Genomic DNA, 19,485 nt, shown 5'->3' with positions numbered 1-19,485 from the left:
ACCCTCCCACTTTGTCACCCTGAGCCCAGAGGCTCTGTGATGCTTGCAGCCTGACCCTGGCCTTCCATAGGCTGCACCCCCTTCTCCCAGGCCTTATTTGGCTGTGCTTGGAATCCTAGAGCCGTTAGTCGGCCTTAGGGAATTTGTTTGGACTTCAGGGTCCCCTTCCAGGGGGACGGCAGGTGGTTGGGAGGAGCCCCCTCCTCTCACCCCCTCCTTGGGCAGATGCCTTCTCTTTTCCTGCTCTACTCGCTGGCCGGCTGGGGGGAGGTGGCCAGGCAGCCTGGGACTTATTTGTAAACTATGAATACTAATCCATGTATTTTTACTTTTGATTATGCAAAAAAGGTAGATAGAAGAGTATACGTACCTATCACCCAGCCCCAATAATGAGTAACTCCTAGGAACCACTAATCCTTTTGTAAAATCAGAAATGCATGCACCTGGTGTAAAATTCAATGAGAAGTAAGACCCTCTCCCCCTTAGCCCTCAATCCCAGGAGCAGCGGCTGTCACAACCTCCAGCTGTAATGCTCATACATGAGCACATGTAAATGGGTGTCCTTTTAATTTTATTAAAACGGGGCACTTTTATTTTATATAACACACTAGAGGCCTGGTGCATGAAATTCGTACGGGGGGTGGGTGGGGGTCCCTCAGCCCAGCCTGCACCCTCTTCAATCTGGGATCCCTCTCACAATCCTGGACCACTCACCTGCCTGCCTGCCTGATTGCCCCTAACTGCTTCTGCCCACCAGCCTGATCGCCCCCTAACCGCTCCCCTGCCAGCCTGATCAACGCCTAACTGCTCCCCTGCCTGCCTGATTGCCCCTAACTGCTTCTGCCCACCAGCCTGATCGCCCCCTAACCGCCCCCTAACTGCTCCCCTGCCGGCCGATTGCCCACAACTGCCCTCCCCTGCTGCAACCTGCCTCCTCCGCCGGGCCCTGCCTCCACTGTGCACATGGCCATCCTGTGACGGCCATCTTGTGATGATGTTGATGATGGTAGGGTGTGACTCATGAGGGCATGACGACCACCTAGGCTATTATTAGTATAGATTGTGTAGCTTACTTAGTGTCCATCACCTTTCTAAATATATTACAAACGTTAACTCAGTGAAACCGTATCAGGCAGGTGCCGTTAATGGCCACAGGCTCCGAGTGGTTAGGGAACGCCCTGGCATCACGCGGCAGGAAGATGCAGTCAGGGTTGAATCGAGGCAGCCGGGCACCAGAAACACGCTCTCGGCCACCATTTTCTCTGCCTCTCACATTACACATGCTGTTCTTTCCCTCAATTTTGTTTTCACCTCCAATTACGAAATCCATTCAACAAGGATGTATGGTTGCTTACTTCCAACCAGGCACTGTTCCAGCGGCAGAGGATGCAGGAGTGAGCAAAGCAGATAGAGGTCTCTGCCTTCCTGGAGCCTACGTTCTAGTTGGGGAGACGGACAACAAATAAATGAGTATATCAATTGGTTGGCAATAGTGCTCTGGAGAAAATCAAGCCAGGAAAGAGGTGGGAAGTGTGGCCAGAGAACGCCAGGCTGAGTAAAGGCCTGAAGGCCTGGGGGGAGCCGGCCCTGTGGCAATTTGGGGGAAGAGCATTCAGGCAGAGGGAACAGCCAGTGTGCAGTGAAGAGGGGAATGTGTTGTGTTTCGGCTGAGCAGGGTGTCTGTGGTGGGAGGGAGGGGAGCGGTAGGAGATGAGGTCTCAGAGGCGATGGCAGGCTGTGTCCGGCTGGCAGGCCCCTGAGGAGCTTTGCTGTTTGCTGTGTGAGATGGAACGCCGTGGAGGGTTTTGAGCAGGGGCCCGGCTGATCTGACCTCCCTTGTGACAGGTTCACCCTGACTGCGGGGTGCAGAACGGACAGGAGGGGCGGAGTGGAAGCAGGGAGACCAGGGGGAGGGGTGGCTCAGACCAGGGTGATGTCCCTGGAGGAGGGAGTGGAGTTTATTTCATTGCTTTCTTCTCTGAAACAGCTGCCTGTTGTGTGTGGGTAGGCTGTCATGTATTTAACCAGTCTCCAGATGAACACATTGGTTGTTTCCAGTCTCTTGCTATCCAGACATTGCTACAATGAACATCTTACACATGTGGCTCAGAGAAATTTCCAGAAGCAAAATTTCAGGATTGGAGATTATGTGCTTTTTCAAAAGTTTCCCATTGCTAAATTGCTCCCCATGGAGGTACCAGTTTGCACTCCCCCCAGCAAGGCGAGAGAAGAGAAGAGAAGAGAAGGGGAGGGGAGGGGAGAGGAGGGAGGGGAGGGGAAGGGGAGGGAGGGGAGGGGAGGGAAGGGAAGGGGAGGGAAGGGAAGGGAAGGGAAAAGAGAGAGAGAGCGTGTGCAGGCTTTAGCTTCAACTCAGGTGTTGGCTCAGCGAGGCAGGTGGCTGGGGGTGACATGCTGTGGAACCACCCGATTTGCCCCTTTGTAGGCTGACACCATTGCCACAGCCAGAGTTCTGGACCCAGTGGGAGTGGACCCACGGGGATGTGGGGACTGCACCTTGATAGGACAGGGTACCAATGAGGATGGCTGTGGCTGAGTGATAGAAACCTGTCCTAAAGGAGCTTGAGTAACAAAGAGGTGTAACAGGAAATTCAGAATTAGGGCAGGTTCCCAGGCTAGCCTATTCAGCACCTTAACCCTAGTCAAAGGCCCCGCCTCTGAGACGTTGCCAACACCAGGCACTTCTCTGATACTCTGTCACCAACTGGGTGTCCAACAACTCAATTCAGTTCTAAAACTATCCGGAGTTAGCACAGAGCCCACTGGTTGAGGGCTCAGTCCCATGAGACTGCGACCGTCCCACCCCCTTCAGACTCTTGTCACAGGTCCTGGGATACCCATGCTTACTGACCAACATAAATCAGGGGTTTTTACAAACCCCTCCTCAAGGCCTGCAATTTGCTAGAACCACTCACAGAACTCAGGAAAGTGCTTTACTTTCAATTGCTGGTTTATTACAAAGGACACACCAGAAACAGCCAGATGGAAGACAGGCATAGGGCTAGGGAGGGGGCAGACCTCCCTGTCTCTCCGAGAGCGCCCCTCCCCCAGCACCTTGATGCCTTCAACCAGGAAGCTCTCTGAATCTTGTTCAAGAATGTTTGAGGCAGCTTACAGAATGAGGGAAAATATTTGCAAATCATATAACTGATAAGGGGTTAATATCCAAAATATATAAAGAACTCATACAACTCAATAGAGAAAAAAAAACAAACACACAGTCTGGTTTAAAAATGGGCTGAGGATTTGAATAGACATTTCCCTAAAGAAGACATGCAGATGGCCAACAGGTACATGAAAAGGTGCTCAACATCACTAATCATCAGGGAGATGCAAATCAAAATCACAGTGAGATATCACCTCACACCCGTTAGAATGGCTGTTATCAAAAAGACAAGAAATTACGTGTGGTGAAGATACTGTTTTTTTTGTGGGAGTTCCTCAAAAAATTAAAAACAGAACTACAATATGATCCAGGATTTTCATTTCTGGGTATTTATCCAAAGAAAATAAAAATTAATTCGGAAAGACATATGCACGGCTATGTTCATTGCAGCATTATTTACAATAGCCAAGACATGGAAACACCCTAACTGTTCATTGATGAATGAATGGATAAAGAGAATGTGGTTTTGCCTGGCTGGCATGACTCAGTGGTTGAGTGTTGACCTATGAACCAGGAGGTCACTGTTAGATTCCCAGTCAGGGCACATGCCCGGGTAGTGGGCTCAATCCCCAGTGTGGGGTGTGCAGAAGGCAGCCGAAGAGTGATTCTCTGTCATCATTGAAATTTCTGTCTTTCTCTCCCTCTCCCTTCCTCTCTGAAATCAATAAAAATATATTTAAAAAAAGAAAATGTGGATATATATATATATCCATATACACTGAGTGGCCAGATTATTATGATCTCTGAACGCATAATAATCTGGCCACTCAGTATATATATATATATTAGAGGCCCAGTGCATGAATTCGTGCGTGGGTAGGGTCTGGCCAGCCTGGCCAGGGGGAGGGGACATGGGCGGTTGGCCGGCCTGCCTGCTGGTCGAACTCCTGGTTGAGGGGACAATTTGCATATTAGCCTTTTATTATATAGAATATACACTGAGTGGCCAGATTATTATACGTTCAGAGATCATAATAATCTGGCCACTCAGTGTGTGTGTGTGTATATATATATACATATATATACACACACGCGCATATATATATATATATATATATATATATATATATATATATATAGTGTAATATTATTCAACCATAAAAAAGAAGGAAATATTGCCATTTTGAACAACATAGATGGACCTTGAGGGCATTATGCTAAGTGAAATAAGTCAGACAGAGACAGATAAATACCATATGCTCTCACTTATATATGGAATCTAGAAAAACGAAAACAAAACAAACTCATAAATACAGACAATAGATTGTTGGTTGCCAGAGGCTGGGGCTGGGGCAGGGGTTGGTTGTAGGAGGAGTGGGTGGAGAGACAAAAGGTATGAACTTACAGTTAAAATAAGTATTGTACAGCATGTAACATTAGAACATGGACACTGTAGTTAATATGACTGTATTGCATATTTGGAAGTTGCTAAGAGAGTACATCTTAAAAGTTCTCATCACAAGAAAAAAATCCTGTAACTATGTGTGGTGACAGATGTGAATTAGATTTTTATGGTAATCATTTCACAATATATACAAATATCAAATCATTATGTTGTACACCTGAAACTAATATAATGTCTTTATGTCAATTATAACTCAATTAAACTTTTTTTTGTAGAGCTCCATCTCCAGGCTCCTCCTCTCTTAGGAGGCCAGTGGGCGGGGCTGAAAGTTCTAACTCTATTACTCAGTCTTTCTGATGACCAGCTGCATCCTGAGGGTACCTAGGGGCCCAACCCTAAGTCACCTTGTTAGCATAAACTCAGGTGTGATGGAAAGGGGCTCTTTATTAATAACAAATTACTTGGGAAATTCCAGGTTGTTTTAGGAGCTCTGTGCCAGGAACTGGGGACAAAGACCAAACCTCTTTCTAATTCTGCCACACCTTCCCACTCCTCTGATGCCCTAGCTTTGTCCTAAAGGTGTTTCCTGCCAGGGTCCTCTGCAGGACAAGGCTGCCATTCGCAACAATGGTTGTGTGCTTTCTCCTTTGACTCATGAAGTAAAAGTTCTTCCCATCCAGTGATGGGCCTAAGTAGGTCAGGTGTCATCTCAGGAGATGACAAGGTGATTAGTTAAAGGCCAGGTTCATGATCTAATTGGGAACGGGGATGGTATTACAACAATTGGCTTCCATTAGTTGGAGCCCACCCTGGAGCTGAGAGTGGGCTCAGCTTCTCCTGAATCTCAGTGGGGGAGGAGGTGTGGCACCTGAACGCTGTCCAGTTCTGTTAAGTGGGGCGGAAAGGGTGAAGGGGATCCAGGTAAGCCCCCAGCAGTGTCCTCTGTGAGAAGCAAACACATAAAAAAGTTGCCACCCTTAACTACCTCCTGGACTTGACTCTCAAACCTTTACATGCTTCTCCCAACCTCCTCTTAATAAAAGTTTTGCCTATGTTGGAGTCCACCTTTTTTATCTTTAGGTTCTGCAGGAGGGACCAAAACCATCTTGGGAGACTATGTTCTATTGTCGTCAGGCAGCTCACTGCTGATGCTCAGTGGGAACTGCTCTGTAGATGAAGGCCTGAAACCCCATCAGCCACAATTCCTCCATGTACACAATCAGGGCTGCACAGGGCCAGAGGTACCCCCATGGGAGTTCTTTGCCCCTAGGGCTCCTGCCCATATATTTTTGTTTTTATTCACATATAAGTACATATAGAAAAATGCACATAATATGTACTTGGCTTAATATATTTTCACAAACTTAACACACCCCGGGGGGGGGGGGGCAGCGTCAAAATCAGTAGAGCATGACCAACATCCTAGAACCCTCTTTCTGTCCCTCTTAGTTATTCCCAAGGACTACCATGCACACTTCTTCTTCTGACACCCTAGCTCTGCCTATTTTAAACTTTATATAAATTGAATTATACAATATGTACTCGTTGGGGTCTCATTTCTCTTCTCAGCATTATGACTCAGCCATACTATAGCATATAGTTGGAGTTTGTTCATTCTTATTTCTGCATAGTATTCTTCACCAATCTATTTTTTTATTTTACCTATTGAGTTTTGAGAGAGAGAGAGAGAGAGAGGAAAGGAGAGAGAAAGAAACATCAATTTGCTGCCTCACTTATTTATGCATTCATTGGTTGATTCTTGTATGTGCCCTGACCGGAGATCGAACCTGCAACCTTGGTGCATCAGGACATCACTCTTAACCAATTGAGCTACTCAGCCAGGGCCATCCACCGACCTATTTTTAAAACATAAAGAAGCTTAATGAATATTGAACAGTTCCCTATTAATTAATATTAGTCAACAGGACAAGTAAAGTTTTGTGCCAAATTTCTTTGCTTTTACTTAGAATGATAGCAACTAACCAGTGTGTTAACCCTAGTTATTGCACAACCTGTGTACTATGTATAAAAACTAGGAAAATGAACGAATTCCTATACAATGTATGCCGTCTGTTTAGTAGAGAAATCTGTCAAAATGGGAATCATACAGAAAACGAAAAACAGGTGCTTCATGGTGGAAATATCAGGGACCTTATTGATAAATCGATCAATTGATTGATTGATTGACTCATCAATTGTGCATCTGGTGGCACTTACATGCCTGGGTCTCTCCTTCCTCCTAACCAATAAGTTTGATCTCAGTGAGTAACGATGGAAAAACCTTAGATATCTTTTCTAGCGATTTCTAAAGTAAATGAACATAAGGAGTTTCTTTAAAGAATTTTTAAGCAACTTTCTTTTTCTCACAAGCAAAAAAACCAGGAACTCTCTCTTTCACATCCCTCTCCCCCAACTAACCACTAGTGGTTGATACCCCAGAATGCATCCTCCCAGACCTCTGCATGCAAATCCATATAGCTATACACATACATTTTAAATGATATTATTTTGTATCTGTCTTTTTATAGTTTTCATTTTTTAAAAATAGGCTTCATTGTTTAGAGAAGTTTTAGGTTCACAGCAAAATCAAGAAGATCGTTCAGTAAGTTCCCAAATACCCTCTGTCCTCACACAGCTCCCCAGTTAAGGACATCCCACTCCAGAGTGGTATGTTTTGTACAACTGATGAGCCTATATCGACACATCACAATGGCCCAAGTTCATAGTGTACATTAAGGTTCGGTCTTGGTGTATATTCTATGGGTTTGGGATATGTTTCCAACATTATAGTATCATACAGAGTATTTTCACTGCTCTGAAATTCCTGTGTTCCTCCTATGCATCCCTTCCAACTCCTAACCCCTGGCAACCACTGATGTTTTCACTATCTCCATGGTTGTACCTTTTCTAGAATGTCACATAGTTGGGATCATACAGTACGTAGCCTTTTAAAATTATCTTCTTTCCCTTAATAATAATTTTTATTTTACAGTATGTCGAGCATGTGTTTCCATGTCAATAAATATTTTTCTAAAGCATTGTGAACTGCTGTCTAGTATTTCATTGTTATACTATATGTTAACTTCTCTCCTGTTTTCAAGGTTTACATTGTTTTCTGTATTTTTGCTACTAAGAATAGTGTTGGAGAAGACAACCTGGCGGGTAAATCTTTACACATAACATAATTATGTCCTTAGGATATTCCTAGGCTGGGGATTGCTCCTGATAGGTTTTGCTCATTTGATATATGTTGCCAAATTGCCCTCCAGAAAGGATAGACCAATTTATATTCTAATGAGTAGGGCATGGAGGGTATTTCCCCCCCACACTCTTGCCAACACTGAATACATATTTTTAATCTTTGCCAACTTAATAGAGGAAAAAGGATATTTATTTGTTTTAATTTTTACTTGAGTATTAAAGTTTTACAATTTTCCATAAAGCATATTGGCTATTTGTCTCTCTTCTTTTGCAAATTGCTTTTTCATGTTCTTTTCCATTTTTTCTATTGGGATAAGTATCTTTTAAAAAGATACTTAAATACTGCTGTGAAGGCCCTCTTTTAATGTCAAAAATTTTCATCAGTGTGCCCACCTGATGTCTGTTAGACTTTCAAAATCCTATGTAGTAAAAGGCTAATATGCAAATAGACCGAACTGTGGAACAACCCGTGGCTTTGATGCACACTGGCCACCAGGGGGCAGACGCTCATTGCAGGAGCTGCCCCCTGGTGGTCAGTGCGCTCCCACAGGGGGAAGCACCGCTCAGCCAGAAGCCAGGCTCACGGCTGGCAAGCACAGCGATGGTGGCGGGAGCCTCTCCAGCCTCCGCGGCAGGTGGACATCCCCCAAGGGGTCCCAGACTGTGAGAGGGCACAGGCCAGGCTGAGGGACCCCCGGCCTCTCCCCCAGTGCATGAATGTCATGCACCAGGCCTCTAGTAATAAATAAAATGAATGATAATAAGAACTTTTATAAGTCTACTAGTACTAGTATATTATCTTAATATATGACAGGCATTATGCTACATAAAACAGCCCTGTGAGATAGGTTCTTATAACCGTCCCTTTGGACAGGTGGGGAAACCAAGTAACTACGCAGGAGTGCTTAATTAATTTCCTCAAGGTTACATAGCTTGTGAGTGGCCATCCTGGTGTTGGTTGAGTAATAAAACACATGGTGACCTAGAGCTTCTATGAATTCCATAACACTTTAAAAAAAAAACAAACGTATTTTTATTGATTTCAGAGAGGAAGGGAGAGGGAGAGAGAAACATCAATGATGAGTGAGAACCATTGATTGGCTGCCTCCTGCACGTCCCACACTGGGGATTGAGCCCGAAACCAGGCATGTGCCCTAATCGGGAATCAAACCGTGACCTCCTGGTTCATAGGTCGATGCTCAAACACTGAGCCACACAGGCCTGGTTTAATAACACTTTTTAATAATTTAATCTTTTGTTCATCACAAAAGTATCTACATATACTTGCAAATCTATTTTATATATAAGTTCAAGTCATAATTTTGTTCTCTCCATTCAACAACTCCTTGTAACAATCACATGCTCTTCCCCCATTAATCCCATGATTTACTGTTAAGAACCATGTTGGACCTTATATCTTCCAGGAAGGGGAACTGAGGCTCAGGGCAAGGCAAGACCTTGCTCTGGGTCACCTAAAGAGTTTATGGAACAGCCACCACTGACACCTCGAGCTCAGGACACCCAGCCCAGGTCAGTGTGTGACTTGGCCAGGACCCTAATCTATTCCTTTGTTATCAGAGGGCACAAACAGAGGATGCTGTGGTGGTACCAGAACAGACCTGCCAGATTCTCATGTTGCCAGCCTCCAGGGAAACCAAGTGGGCACAGACTCCCAGCCCTCTGGCCACACTGGTTGCTGGGCATTCCAGGACCCTGGCACGCCGCCAAGGTGAAAACAGAGCTGCAGGCTCCTGAGCCACATTCGGCCCCCTCCTCTTGGTTTGCATCTCATTGCTGGGTTTGCAACATGCCTAATCTCTGCATGTCCAGACTCAGAGGAGCCAGCTGAGAGGGAACATTGCCAGCAGCTTGGAGTCCTCCATGAGGCCCACCCACCACCCCTCCCCCAAGTCCCTCACTGGTCAAGCAGGGTCAGAGCAGCCTGCAGAAATGGTTTCTGGAGCTTCACCTGCTCAGGCCTTACAGTACCTGCTGAGATAGACTCAGTGAAGGACATAAGTCCATATTCTTTCTCTTCCTAAATGAAAGTTCATTTGATCCTCCCACATCCCATTTCTCCCCCCCTCCCCGCCCTCCATCCCTATGGCCTTCCTTACAGACACAGGAGTTATAATGCACATCAGTCATGCAAGTGAGGCTTGATCCTGATTCTCTAGGCAACTGGACTCCTCTAATAATGGAGAGAACTTAATTGTTCAGACAGTCAGTAAATGGGTGTCAAATGAGTACTATGCAACCCATCATGTTTCCCTTTTTGCTTTAGCTGCTAGGAGGCTCAGTGCTGACTGACAAGCTGGGTCACTATCTTAAAACAGATTCTTGATATAATTGGCATCACTCTTTCTCCAGGAGGCCTCTGGTTATTCCACGGTTGAATATGTGTTTTAAATCATCACAATTCTTTTATGTGATGAAGGTGGGCTGTAAATGAGAAATAAGACATGAAAGGAAGTGGCCTGTAGACCTCTCTACTTTGAGATACAAATGAATGCTTTCCTCAGGAGGGGATGGTTTTCCCGGGACCATGCAAGACTTAGAAAAATGTCTGTGTGCCTTGTTTCTTCTGTCTTCCTTTCTCTTCCCACCTATTTGTTTCTCTCCACTTTCCTCCTTCTTCCCCTCCATCTTCTATTCTCTCGCTATCGCCTACTTTTCTGTCTTTTCCCTTCCTTCCTTTAGAGTCTCTCTTCCCTCCATCCCTTGTCCTCTCTCCTCTTCCTGCCCACCCCCTTGCCTCCGGGGAGCCGGATTAATGTTGACATTTCATACAAACCCAGAGCCCTTGGCTCTTTCCAAGGCCTTGCCCCTGCCTTTATCTCGTTTATTCCTCATGGGGATAACCTGGCGATTGTGATCATTCCCATTACACCAGGAAGACAGCAAGGCCTAGAGCGGGTAAGGGATGTGCCCACAGCCACAGAGCTTATACTTTACAACTTATTGTCAAAATCAGGCTCCAGGCCTCCCGAGTCTCATTCCATCACACTCTCCACTGCACCTCACTGCCTCTCTATGCCAGCATCACCCACATGGCCTGGCAGAGAAGATTCAAAACATGACCTTGAGAGTGGGTGCTTCCTTCAAGTTTATGCCCTAGCACTTGGCTTGTCTTTGGCTAGTTCTGCCCTGGTGCCAGGCACTTCGGTGGTGGGCAAAGGGCCTGCACTGCATGCTGCCCTTGGGGAGCTTATAATCTCTTATGAGCAACAGATACTAGTCAAATAATCAGGCTAATGAAAGACCATTCTAAGTGTGACAAGTGCCATGAGGAAAGGAAGATGAGGCTGGGGAGGGTATGGGGGGGGGCAGTGAGAGCTGAAGGATGGGGTAGGAGTTTCCAGGTGTGTGCAGGTGGAGGACACAGCAAGTTCACAGGCTCCATGGCCGGGTGGAGCATGGCACACAGGTGGGGCTGGTGGAGGGCAGCAGGGCCAAAGCAGGGGAGCGCAATGCAAAATGGTCCCAAGCAGTCTGTTTCTAATATAGGGCCAGAGTGTGCAAATGATCAGCTTAAAAAAAGAGCAAATCCAATCCAGGGGAGAGAATTCAAAGTCCTCCCCCCTCCCCTTTATGATGTCCCTCATGCCCACCTTCCTGATCAGCTTTCTTCCGTGGATTGCATAGCTCCTTTCAAACTCATCTCGGTCTAATACGGAAATATCTGTGACAGAATCTAATATTTGCCACATTTTCCAGATGAAGAAATCAGAGCACAGAGGTTAGATAACCTGCTGTCTTAGCTCAGCTGCCATAACAAAACGCCACAGGCTGGGTGTCTTAAACAAGACATTTAGTTCTCACAGTTCTGAGAGGTCCAAGAGAAAGGTGCTGACTAATTCGGTGAACTTTCTTTCTCCTGGTTTGTAGAGTGTTACCTTTCCACTGTCCTCACCTGTTGGAGAGAGCAAGCTCTGGTGTCTCTTCATTTTATAAGGGCACCAGCCCTATTGGATTAGGGCCCCTCGCTTATGACATAATTTAACCAGAATCCCTTCCAGGCAGACCCTGCCTCTAAATCAGGGGTCCTCAAACTTTTTAAACCGGGGGCCAGTTCACTGTCCCTCAGACCGTTGGAGGGCCGGACTATAGTTTAAAAAAAAACTATGAACAAATTCCTATGCGCACTGTGGGCCCAGGACTAGTCCGCTGCTAAGCAGGACAGGCAGCGCCCACCCCCCACCCCCCTCCCTGGCGGGCCGGATAAATGTCCTTAGCCGGCCGCATGTGGCCCGCGGGCCGTAGTTTGAGGACGCCTGCAAATGCAGGCACATTGGGCCTTCCGGTGTCAACATGTAAATTGGGAGGGGGGACATCCAGTCCATAACACCTGCCCAGAGGCACACAGCTAACTAGTGGGATTTGAACACAGGAGGAGCTGCTCTGGAACCCAGGCTTCTAACTACCAGAGCAGTGGCCTCAGGTTGCTTGTGTGTGAACTTTGCCATCCAAGAGAGAGCGCTCCTCTGGGCAGGGTGTTCAGTGACCCCTTCCAAATCCACTGGGTCTTGTTCCCGCCTGGTAGCTGGCCTGGTGCCTGGTAGCTGGACGTTTGGGTTGAGGCCTGAACGCACCCCAGGTGATCCGCGTCATCCCGCGGAGGGTATGGCATGGAGGAAAACCCGGCCTGAAACCTCACGCTTGAGTTTGGGGGTTCTGTTTCCAATTTACCCCGAGGGGGCCCCAGGCTCCAGTCCAGACTTCACTAGCAGTGGACTGCTTGCCCGTGGGCAAGCCACTTGACACCTTCCTGCCCTAGGTTCCCGCCTCTTATGGGTGGCTGAGGTTCATCCATGGGCAACGAGGTCGGCCTAGCACCAAGCGTGGAGCCGCTGGCGGGAGGCAGGCGAGCTTGCAGACGCCGGGCCCCCACCCTGGGCCGCACAGGTGGGGAAGGGGGCTTGCGTGCGGGGCGCGACCCGCGAGTTGGGTGGCAGTGGCCGCTGCGGTGGCGCAGGAGGCGGCTCTGCAGTCGGTGTGGGTCAGCGGCGGAGGCCTGGAGGGCGCGCGCATGTCGCAGACCTGCTCCACCACCCGCAGGCCACAGGGCCCAGCCTCCCCCGCGCTATCACCCGCACCAGGCGCCCGCCCGCCGCCCCCCCCCCCCGCCCCGCGTGGGGGCCGAGCCCTCGGGAGGGGCTGGAATTCCTCCCAGCAGCGCCCCCCCCCCCCAACCCGCCCCTCCTGGGCGCTCGCTTCCTCCCGCTCCCCGCGCGCCCCCCTCCCGGCCGCCAGCCAACTGCGTGCCCCCGGGGCCGGCAAGAAGCCACATGCCCCCGCAAGGAATGCCGGGCCTGGCGGGCGGGGGGCGGGCGTTGGGCTGGGCCGGGCCGGGGAGGCAGGGAGCGCCCCACCGGGAAGGTTGGTGAGAGTGAAGGAGCCAGCCCGCGCCCTCCTCGGCCCCCCGCGCCGCCCCTGGGTCCGGTCCGTGCGCGGCCCTGCCGGATCGCGACCCATCACACTTTCCCCGCCGACACGCGGACGGGACGACCCGCGGGCTCTGGGGCAGCAGCGGGGCAGGTCGGCCCAGCTGGGGCTGCCCCCGCCCCCCTCCGCGCGCCCCCAGCCCTCGCCAGCTCCGAGGAGGGGGCAGGCCGTCCTGTTTCCCCACACCCCTCTCTGCCGCCGCTGGCTTTGGGGCCCCGGTGGGGAGCAGGGGGCTGATTAGCCGAGGAGCAGGGGTGTGGCCAGCGGGGCCCGGAGTAGTGAGTCACACACACGGTGCTCGCCCAGTCCCGGGGCCAGCGCGGTCCCAGCCCGAGCTGCGCGCTGCGCTGACCCGAAGAGTAACCCTGGCTTGGCATGAGGATCCTGGGGTGCTGAGGGAGGGGCTGAAACCCGGCGCTGTGGTGGAAGAGGGCGGTAAGCAGCAACTGGGGAGACTCCCCTAGAGATAGCAGGGTGGAGCTTGGAGTCAGGACCAGCCCACATGGGGACCCCCACGCCCCACCTGTACCTGCTCAGAGCTGGCGAAGCGGGCCTGGCTGCATTCCCTGCCAGCCCCAGGGCTAGGGGCTTGTCTGGAGGCACTGAGAGCCCATTTCATCAGCCTACTCCCCTTGGCCCCCGCTGGACTGGATTTGATCCCTCCTCAGCTCCCCACTGCAGAGCTTTGTACAGAGGCTCCTGCGGGTTCCTCATACTCTTTTTCCCTTTGATTTTGAGGTCCAGGCTGTGCTATCCAGCCCTGTTTCCTGGCCTGAGCTGCCCCTGGCCCCTGACCCCATGGGGCTGGTGGCTCCAGTCGTCCCCAGGACCAGCCCGGGATAGAAATGGCATTTCCTCTTGGCCAGGCTACAGCTGTTTTTGTTGTCTGTGTTCTCAAGAGCTTCCTCTGGGGATGGCAGGGAGGGTAACCAGATTCCACAGGACCCCCGATTGCCCTCTCCACCACTCACCCCTCTTCCCCTATCTCTTTGATCCTCTTCCTGTGCTGGTCCCGCCTTCCCATCCCCAGAACAGAATGACTGAGAACATGAAGGAGTGTTTGGCGCAGACCAAGGCAGCTGTGGGGGACATGGTGACCGTGGTGAAGACAGAAGTCTGCTCACCTCTCCGTGACCAGGAGTATGGCCAGCCCTGGTGAGGCCCCTGTGTGGGGACAGGAGAGGGAGAAGGGGGGATCACTGGCTGGGTTGATCGGGTTGGTGGGAGACCCTACGGAGAGTTCCCATTCCTTGCCCACATTCCTTATGCTGCTCCGCGCAGCTCTTGGGACCAGAGGTGAGCACAGGCTTTAGAGAAAACCAAGCAGTGGCTGAGAAGGCGTGGTCCCAGGTCTCAGGACACCTCCCTCTCCACCTTTCTACTGACCCCTGCACAGGCAGGCTGACTGGGGCTCTTCCACCTGCTCAGTATCTGTGACCTCCTGGCCAGATCCTCGGCTTCTCTAGCTGCCACCTTCTCCCTCTCCGATGGCTTCTTTGCTTTCTTTAATGGCCCCTGTCCTGGACAGTTCTAGGAGACCAGACCCCTCTGCCATGGAAGTGGAGCCCAAGAGACTGAAGGGGAAGCGTGACCTCATCATGCCCAAAAGTTTCCAGCAAGTGGACTTCTGGTGTAAGTGGAATTTGGGGCTATTTCCTGGGCTACTCCTCCCTTCACCCCTAACCCCTGACCCTATCTCGCTTAGGGAATTTGTAAGGCTAATACTAATGATAGGCCCTCATCTCTTATGTATTAGACACAGGTTCATGCCTCAGTTAATCCACCCCATTAGCCATTGAGATGGTTGTCATTGGTCCCATTTTCCAGGTAAGGAGACTGAGGCATTTTCCAGGTCCCACAGCCCACAGATGCACAGTTGTATTCAAACCCAGACCTATCTGATTCCAGAGTATGCTCTTTCTTCCACTTTTTCAAACTTGAAACAAAGGCAGTTACTGGCTTCCTTGTTGGCAGGCATGTCCTTGAACCCCCAGGGAAGATACTGGGTTATTGCTACTGAAGACTCAGGGGCCCGTAGCTGGCTGGGGTGGAGCCAGGGCTGGGCTCGGGAGTGCCAGGCAGTGCTTTCCGTTGCCCTTGCTGGTCTCAGGGTGGGCTTCCCATCCGCCCTTCAGCCTTCTCCATGGGGGTCCTACCTCCCCCAACAACCGAATTCCTCCTCTTTCTCTCCCTCCAGTCTGCGAGTCCTGTCAGGAGTACTTTGTGGATGAATGCCCGAAACATGGTCCCCCTGTGTTTGTGTCGGACACGCCGGTGCCTGTGGGCCTCCCAGACCGGGCCGCCCTCACCATCCCACAGGGCATGGAGGTGGTCAGGGACGCCAATGGGGAGAATGACGTGCGGTGCATAAATGAGGTTATCCCCAAAGGCCACATCTTCGGCCCTTATGAGGGACAGATCTCCACCCAAGACAAATCAGCTGGCTTCTTCTCTTGGCTGGTGAGTGTCCCCTGGGCAGTGCCATGTGAGAGGGTGCCAACGAACATGAAAGGGAACCAGCAGCGGGAGACATCTGCTGGCCTGGCCTGGCTCAAGAGTTTTTTGCCATCATTCCCAGAGTGGTGAATGATGAATCTTGCTGTCCCCTTGTGCTAGCTAAGTGGCTGCAACCCTTGGTGGCTGAGGTCCATGCTGAGGAGCTCATCTGGCAGTAGTCAGCAGACTCCGTGGTGGAGCGATTTCCCTGTGAATCCTCCTTGTGGGTGTCTGGTGGGCCATTCGGTGGCATTTACGAAAGGTTTGTGCACGCCCTCCTCTGGAGCTGGTGACTTGGAGCTGGGGACTGTGGAGATGCAAAGCATGATATTCAGCTAAAAAAGCAGTAATGTTAGGTGCTGGGCTGGTTGCTGGAGGTAAAGCCTTCAATAAGACAGACAGGGTCCCTGCCTCCTGAATTGTAATGGCCAAAAATGTCTCCAGACTTTTGGTGACTTTAGCAAGAGCTGTTACTATAAGACAATGGTCCTCAATTGGAATAATTTGCTCCCCTCTCCCCAATTGATCCTATATAATAAAGAGGTAACAAGTACTTGCATATGCGATTGTTGCTACTGAAGGGGGCAATGGGAGGCGGCCGTGTTCACAGTGTTCGGGGATGTGGGCCCTGGAGCCCAAGTTCATTATGTCACCCAGCTTTGCTATTTACTATCTCCTCGACCTTGGACGAGTCATTTAACCTCCTTGTGCCTGTTCTGTAACAGGATAATCATAGTTGATGGTGAAAATTAAATGAGTCAAATCTGTAAAGTTCTTAGAGTTATGCTTGCCCTTAGTAAGTACTCAGAGAATATCAGCTATTATTATTATTGTTTGCCTACACGAGGGGTTTGGGCAAGACTTTCTTTAGCCTGAGATTGGAAGAGTGAATAGCAGTAATAGAAGGGGATGGAAAAATGCTCCCTGGAGATAGAACAGCTGAGAGAGTAATTCCATGAAGTCCTGTGCGGCAGCAGCAATGAGCCTGCGAGGCAGCATGGCAAGGAAAGGGAGCCCAGGCCAGAGTAGCTCAGTGTGTCGAGTATGGGCCTATGCACTGGAGGGTCACAGGTTTAATTCCCGGTCAAGGACACATACCTTGGTTGCAGGTCCAGTCCCCACCCCCAGGCCTGTCGGGTATGTGTGGTGTGGGAGGCAACCAATTAATGTGTTTCTCTCGCAGCGATCTTTCTCTCTCTCTCCCCCTTCCACTATCACTAAAAATCAATGAAAAAATATCCTTACTCCTTGGGTGAAATTAAAAAAAATAAGAAAGAGAGGGAGGCAGGGGCCAGATCCTGCTGCATCTCAATAAGCCAGGGTCGGTGCATCATTCCTCCTATGGGCCAGGGGAAGCCAATGAAGCATTTCAAGCAGAGGCGTGACTCCAAGAATTGGGATTCTAAGTGGGAAGCTGGGATGGGGGTAAGGAAAAATGGTGGTTTAAATGCAGGTGCTAGAGGTGGGCATATTTGAGAGAGATTTAGGAGGGAGAATCTCCAAGATTTAGTGATAGATGGGATGTGGAGGTGAGGAAGAAGGGTTTTCAAAGATATAAAGAGGAAGAATTATCCAAGACAACTCTTAGGAGTCAAGCTTGAACAGAGATGGGGGATGTGGGACAGTAGAGAAAGGCAGGTTAGGGGGTAGGAAGATCATTCATTATGCATTAAATAAACACTTGTTGATGATCTCCTTTGTGCCAGGTGATGGGCTGGTCCTGGGGTACAGTGGTGGGCCTGATCAGACATCGGTCCTGCCCTCATAGAGTTTACTGTAGTGAAGAGGGAATGGGTGAAAGAATAAGATAAATAAATAGAAAATTAGGACTCTGAAAGGTAATGGAGAAAGTGGCTAAGAGAAAAGGGAACAACCAAGAAAATGTATGTGGCCAGAGGTCAGGGAAGGCTTCCTAATAGTTGAGCTGGTATGGAAGGAAGAGAATACCCACCAGGTGAAGATTGATGAGGGGCATCCAGAAACAGCATATGCAAAGCCCTGAGGCAAGAGAGAGCACAGCATTTTTCCAACAGAAAGAAGGCCAGTGTGCCTGGCGTGCAGCCAACACAGGGGCCTGGAGGGGGTGATGAAGGCTTGGCCATTGTAGAGCCCAGTGATCCAAATTGGGATTTTTGTTCTTTAGTTTAAGGACAATCAAGAAAGTTTATTTGTTTCAAAAGGGTGACTTTGGCCACAGCATGGAGAACTGATGGGGGTGGTGAGGGCATTGGTCAAGAATGGATGCCCACACCCTGTTTAGAGTGCTGTGGTTATTCTTGAAGTCGACAATATCAGAGGCTTGGACTCGGGTGGGAGCAGAGACATGGAGACACGTGAAGTGGTTTGCGAGCTGTTTTAAAGATGAAAGAGACTTGACTTGGAAATAAACTAATTGCCCTAAGTAAGGAAGAGGGAAGCGTCTAGAACAACTCCTGCAGTGTCCTCTCCCAACAAGTCAGGGACGGCGCCTTTCTCTGAGTAATGGGAATTGCCAGAGGGAAAGATCTTGGTTTTGGACTTGTTGAGTTGGAGTGACATCAAGATATCCTAGTGACGATGTCACGTAGGCATTTTGATAAGGGGGTTTAGAGCTTGGAAAGGAGGTATAGAAGTGTCACTTCTGAAGTCACCGGGGCAGAAATGGTCAGAGCGGTCAAGGTGTGGAGGGCACCTCCAGAGAGAACAGGCTGAATGAGAGATGGAGAGGGCTTATGACTTAGCTTTGAGGAACGTCAACAGTTAGTGATTCAGAAGGGTTGCTTGATGCTGGAAGGGAGAAAGAGCAGCCTGCAGGTAGGAGCCCAGAAGGGCTAATAATGTCAAATTCTTCTGAGAAGCCAAGCAAGCAAAGGACTTAATAGTGTCCATTGGATTTCGTGCCAGGGAAGTCATTGGTGACTTTAGCAAGAGCTGTTACTATAAGACAATGGTCCTCAATCTGGAGTAATTTGCTCCCCTCTCCCCTCACCCATGGGACATTTGGCAAAGTCTGGAGACATTTTTGGCCATTACAATTCAGGGTGGGAATATGCCATGGGCATCTAGAAGGTAGAGGCCAGGATGCTGCTCAGTGTTTCATAGTGCACAGGCTTGCCTCCTGCAACAAAAAACGATCTGGCCTCCAATGCCAATAGTACTGCATGGGAGAACCCCTTCAGAAGAGTGATGAGATGGAAACCTTATTAGAATGGAGGTGAGCAGTAGAGTCACTTCTCAGACGATTGATCTATATAATAAAGAGGTAATATGCAAATTGACCATCACTCCAACACACAAGTTGGCCGCCCCCATGTGGACACAAGATGGCCGGCAGGGGAGGGCAGTTGTGGGCAATCAGGCCAGCGGGGGAGGGCAGTTGGGAGGGACCAGGCCTGCAAGGGAGGACAGTTGGGGGAGATCAGGCTGGCAGGGGAGGGCAGTTAGAGGTGACCGGGCCAGCAGGGGAGGGCAGTTAGGGGCAATCTGGCTGGCAGGGGAAGGCAGTTAGGGGTGACCAGGCTGGCAAGGGAGGGAAGTTAGGGGTGACCGGGCCAGCAGGGGAGGGCAGTTGGGGATGACCAAGCTGCCAGGGGAGGGCAGTTAGGGGCAATCGGGCTGGCAGGGGAGCAGTTAGGCATTGATCAGGCTGGCAAGGGGAGTGGTTGGGGGTGATCAGGCTGGCAGGTAGAAGTGGTAAGGGGCAATCCGGCAGGAAGGCAGGCGAGTGATTGGGAGCCAGCAGCCCTGGATTGTGAGAGGGATGTCTGACTGCCCGTTTAGGCCCGGTGGGATCAGGCCTAAACGGGCAGTCGGACATCCCTCTAGGGGTCCCAGA

The 19,485-nt window shown here is 49.9% G+C and overlaps 1 protein-coding gene across 5 annotated transcripts in view; it reads left to right on the top strand.

Annotated features, from left to right (window-relative positions):
* The window catches only part of PRDM11 (PR/SET domain 11), an 81,306-nt gene that overhangs the window by 22,328 nt on the left and 39,493 nt on the right, over positions 1–19,485 (top strand). For 3 of the 5 annotated variants that reach the window (XM_080641563.1, XM_080641560.1, XM_080641564.1), the window contains exons 2-4: positions 14,206–14,330; positions 14,704–14,807; positions 15,373–15,635. The exons of 1 other annotated variant lie outside the window; for it this stretch is intronic. In XM_080641563.1, the coding sequence (XP_080497689.1) occupies positions 14,212–14,330; positions 14,704–14,807; positions 15,373–15,635 (486 nt within the window). In that variant the 5' untranslated portion in view covers positions 14,206–14,211. Of the gene's footprint in view, positions 1–13,472; positions 13,611–14,205; positions 14,331–14,703; positions 14,808–15,372; positions 15,636–19,485 lie in introns of those variants that run through there. One more of the 5 variants, XM_080641561.1, reaches the window with a different exon arrangement.

This window comes from Plecotus auritus (genome assembly GCF_963455305.1).
Source record: "Plecotus auritus genome assembly, chromosome: 9".
Taxonomy (NCBI): domain Eukaryota; kingdom Metazoa; phylum Chordata; class Mammalia; order Chiroptera; family Vespertilionidae; genus Plecotus; species Plecotus auritus.
This window is presented reverse-complemented; position numbering and strand designations above follow the sequence as displayed.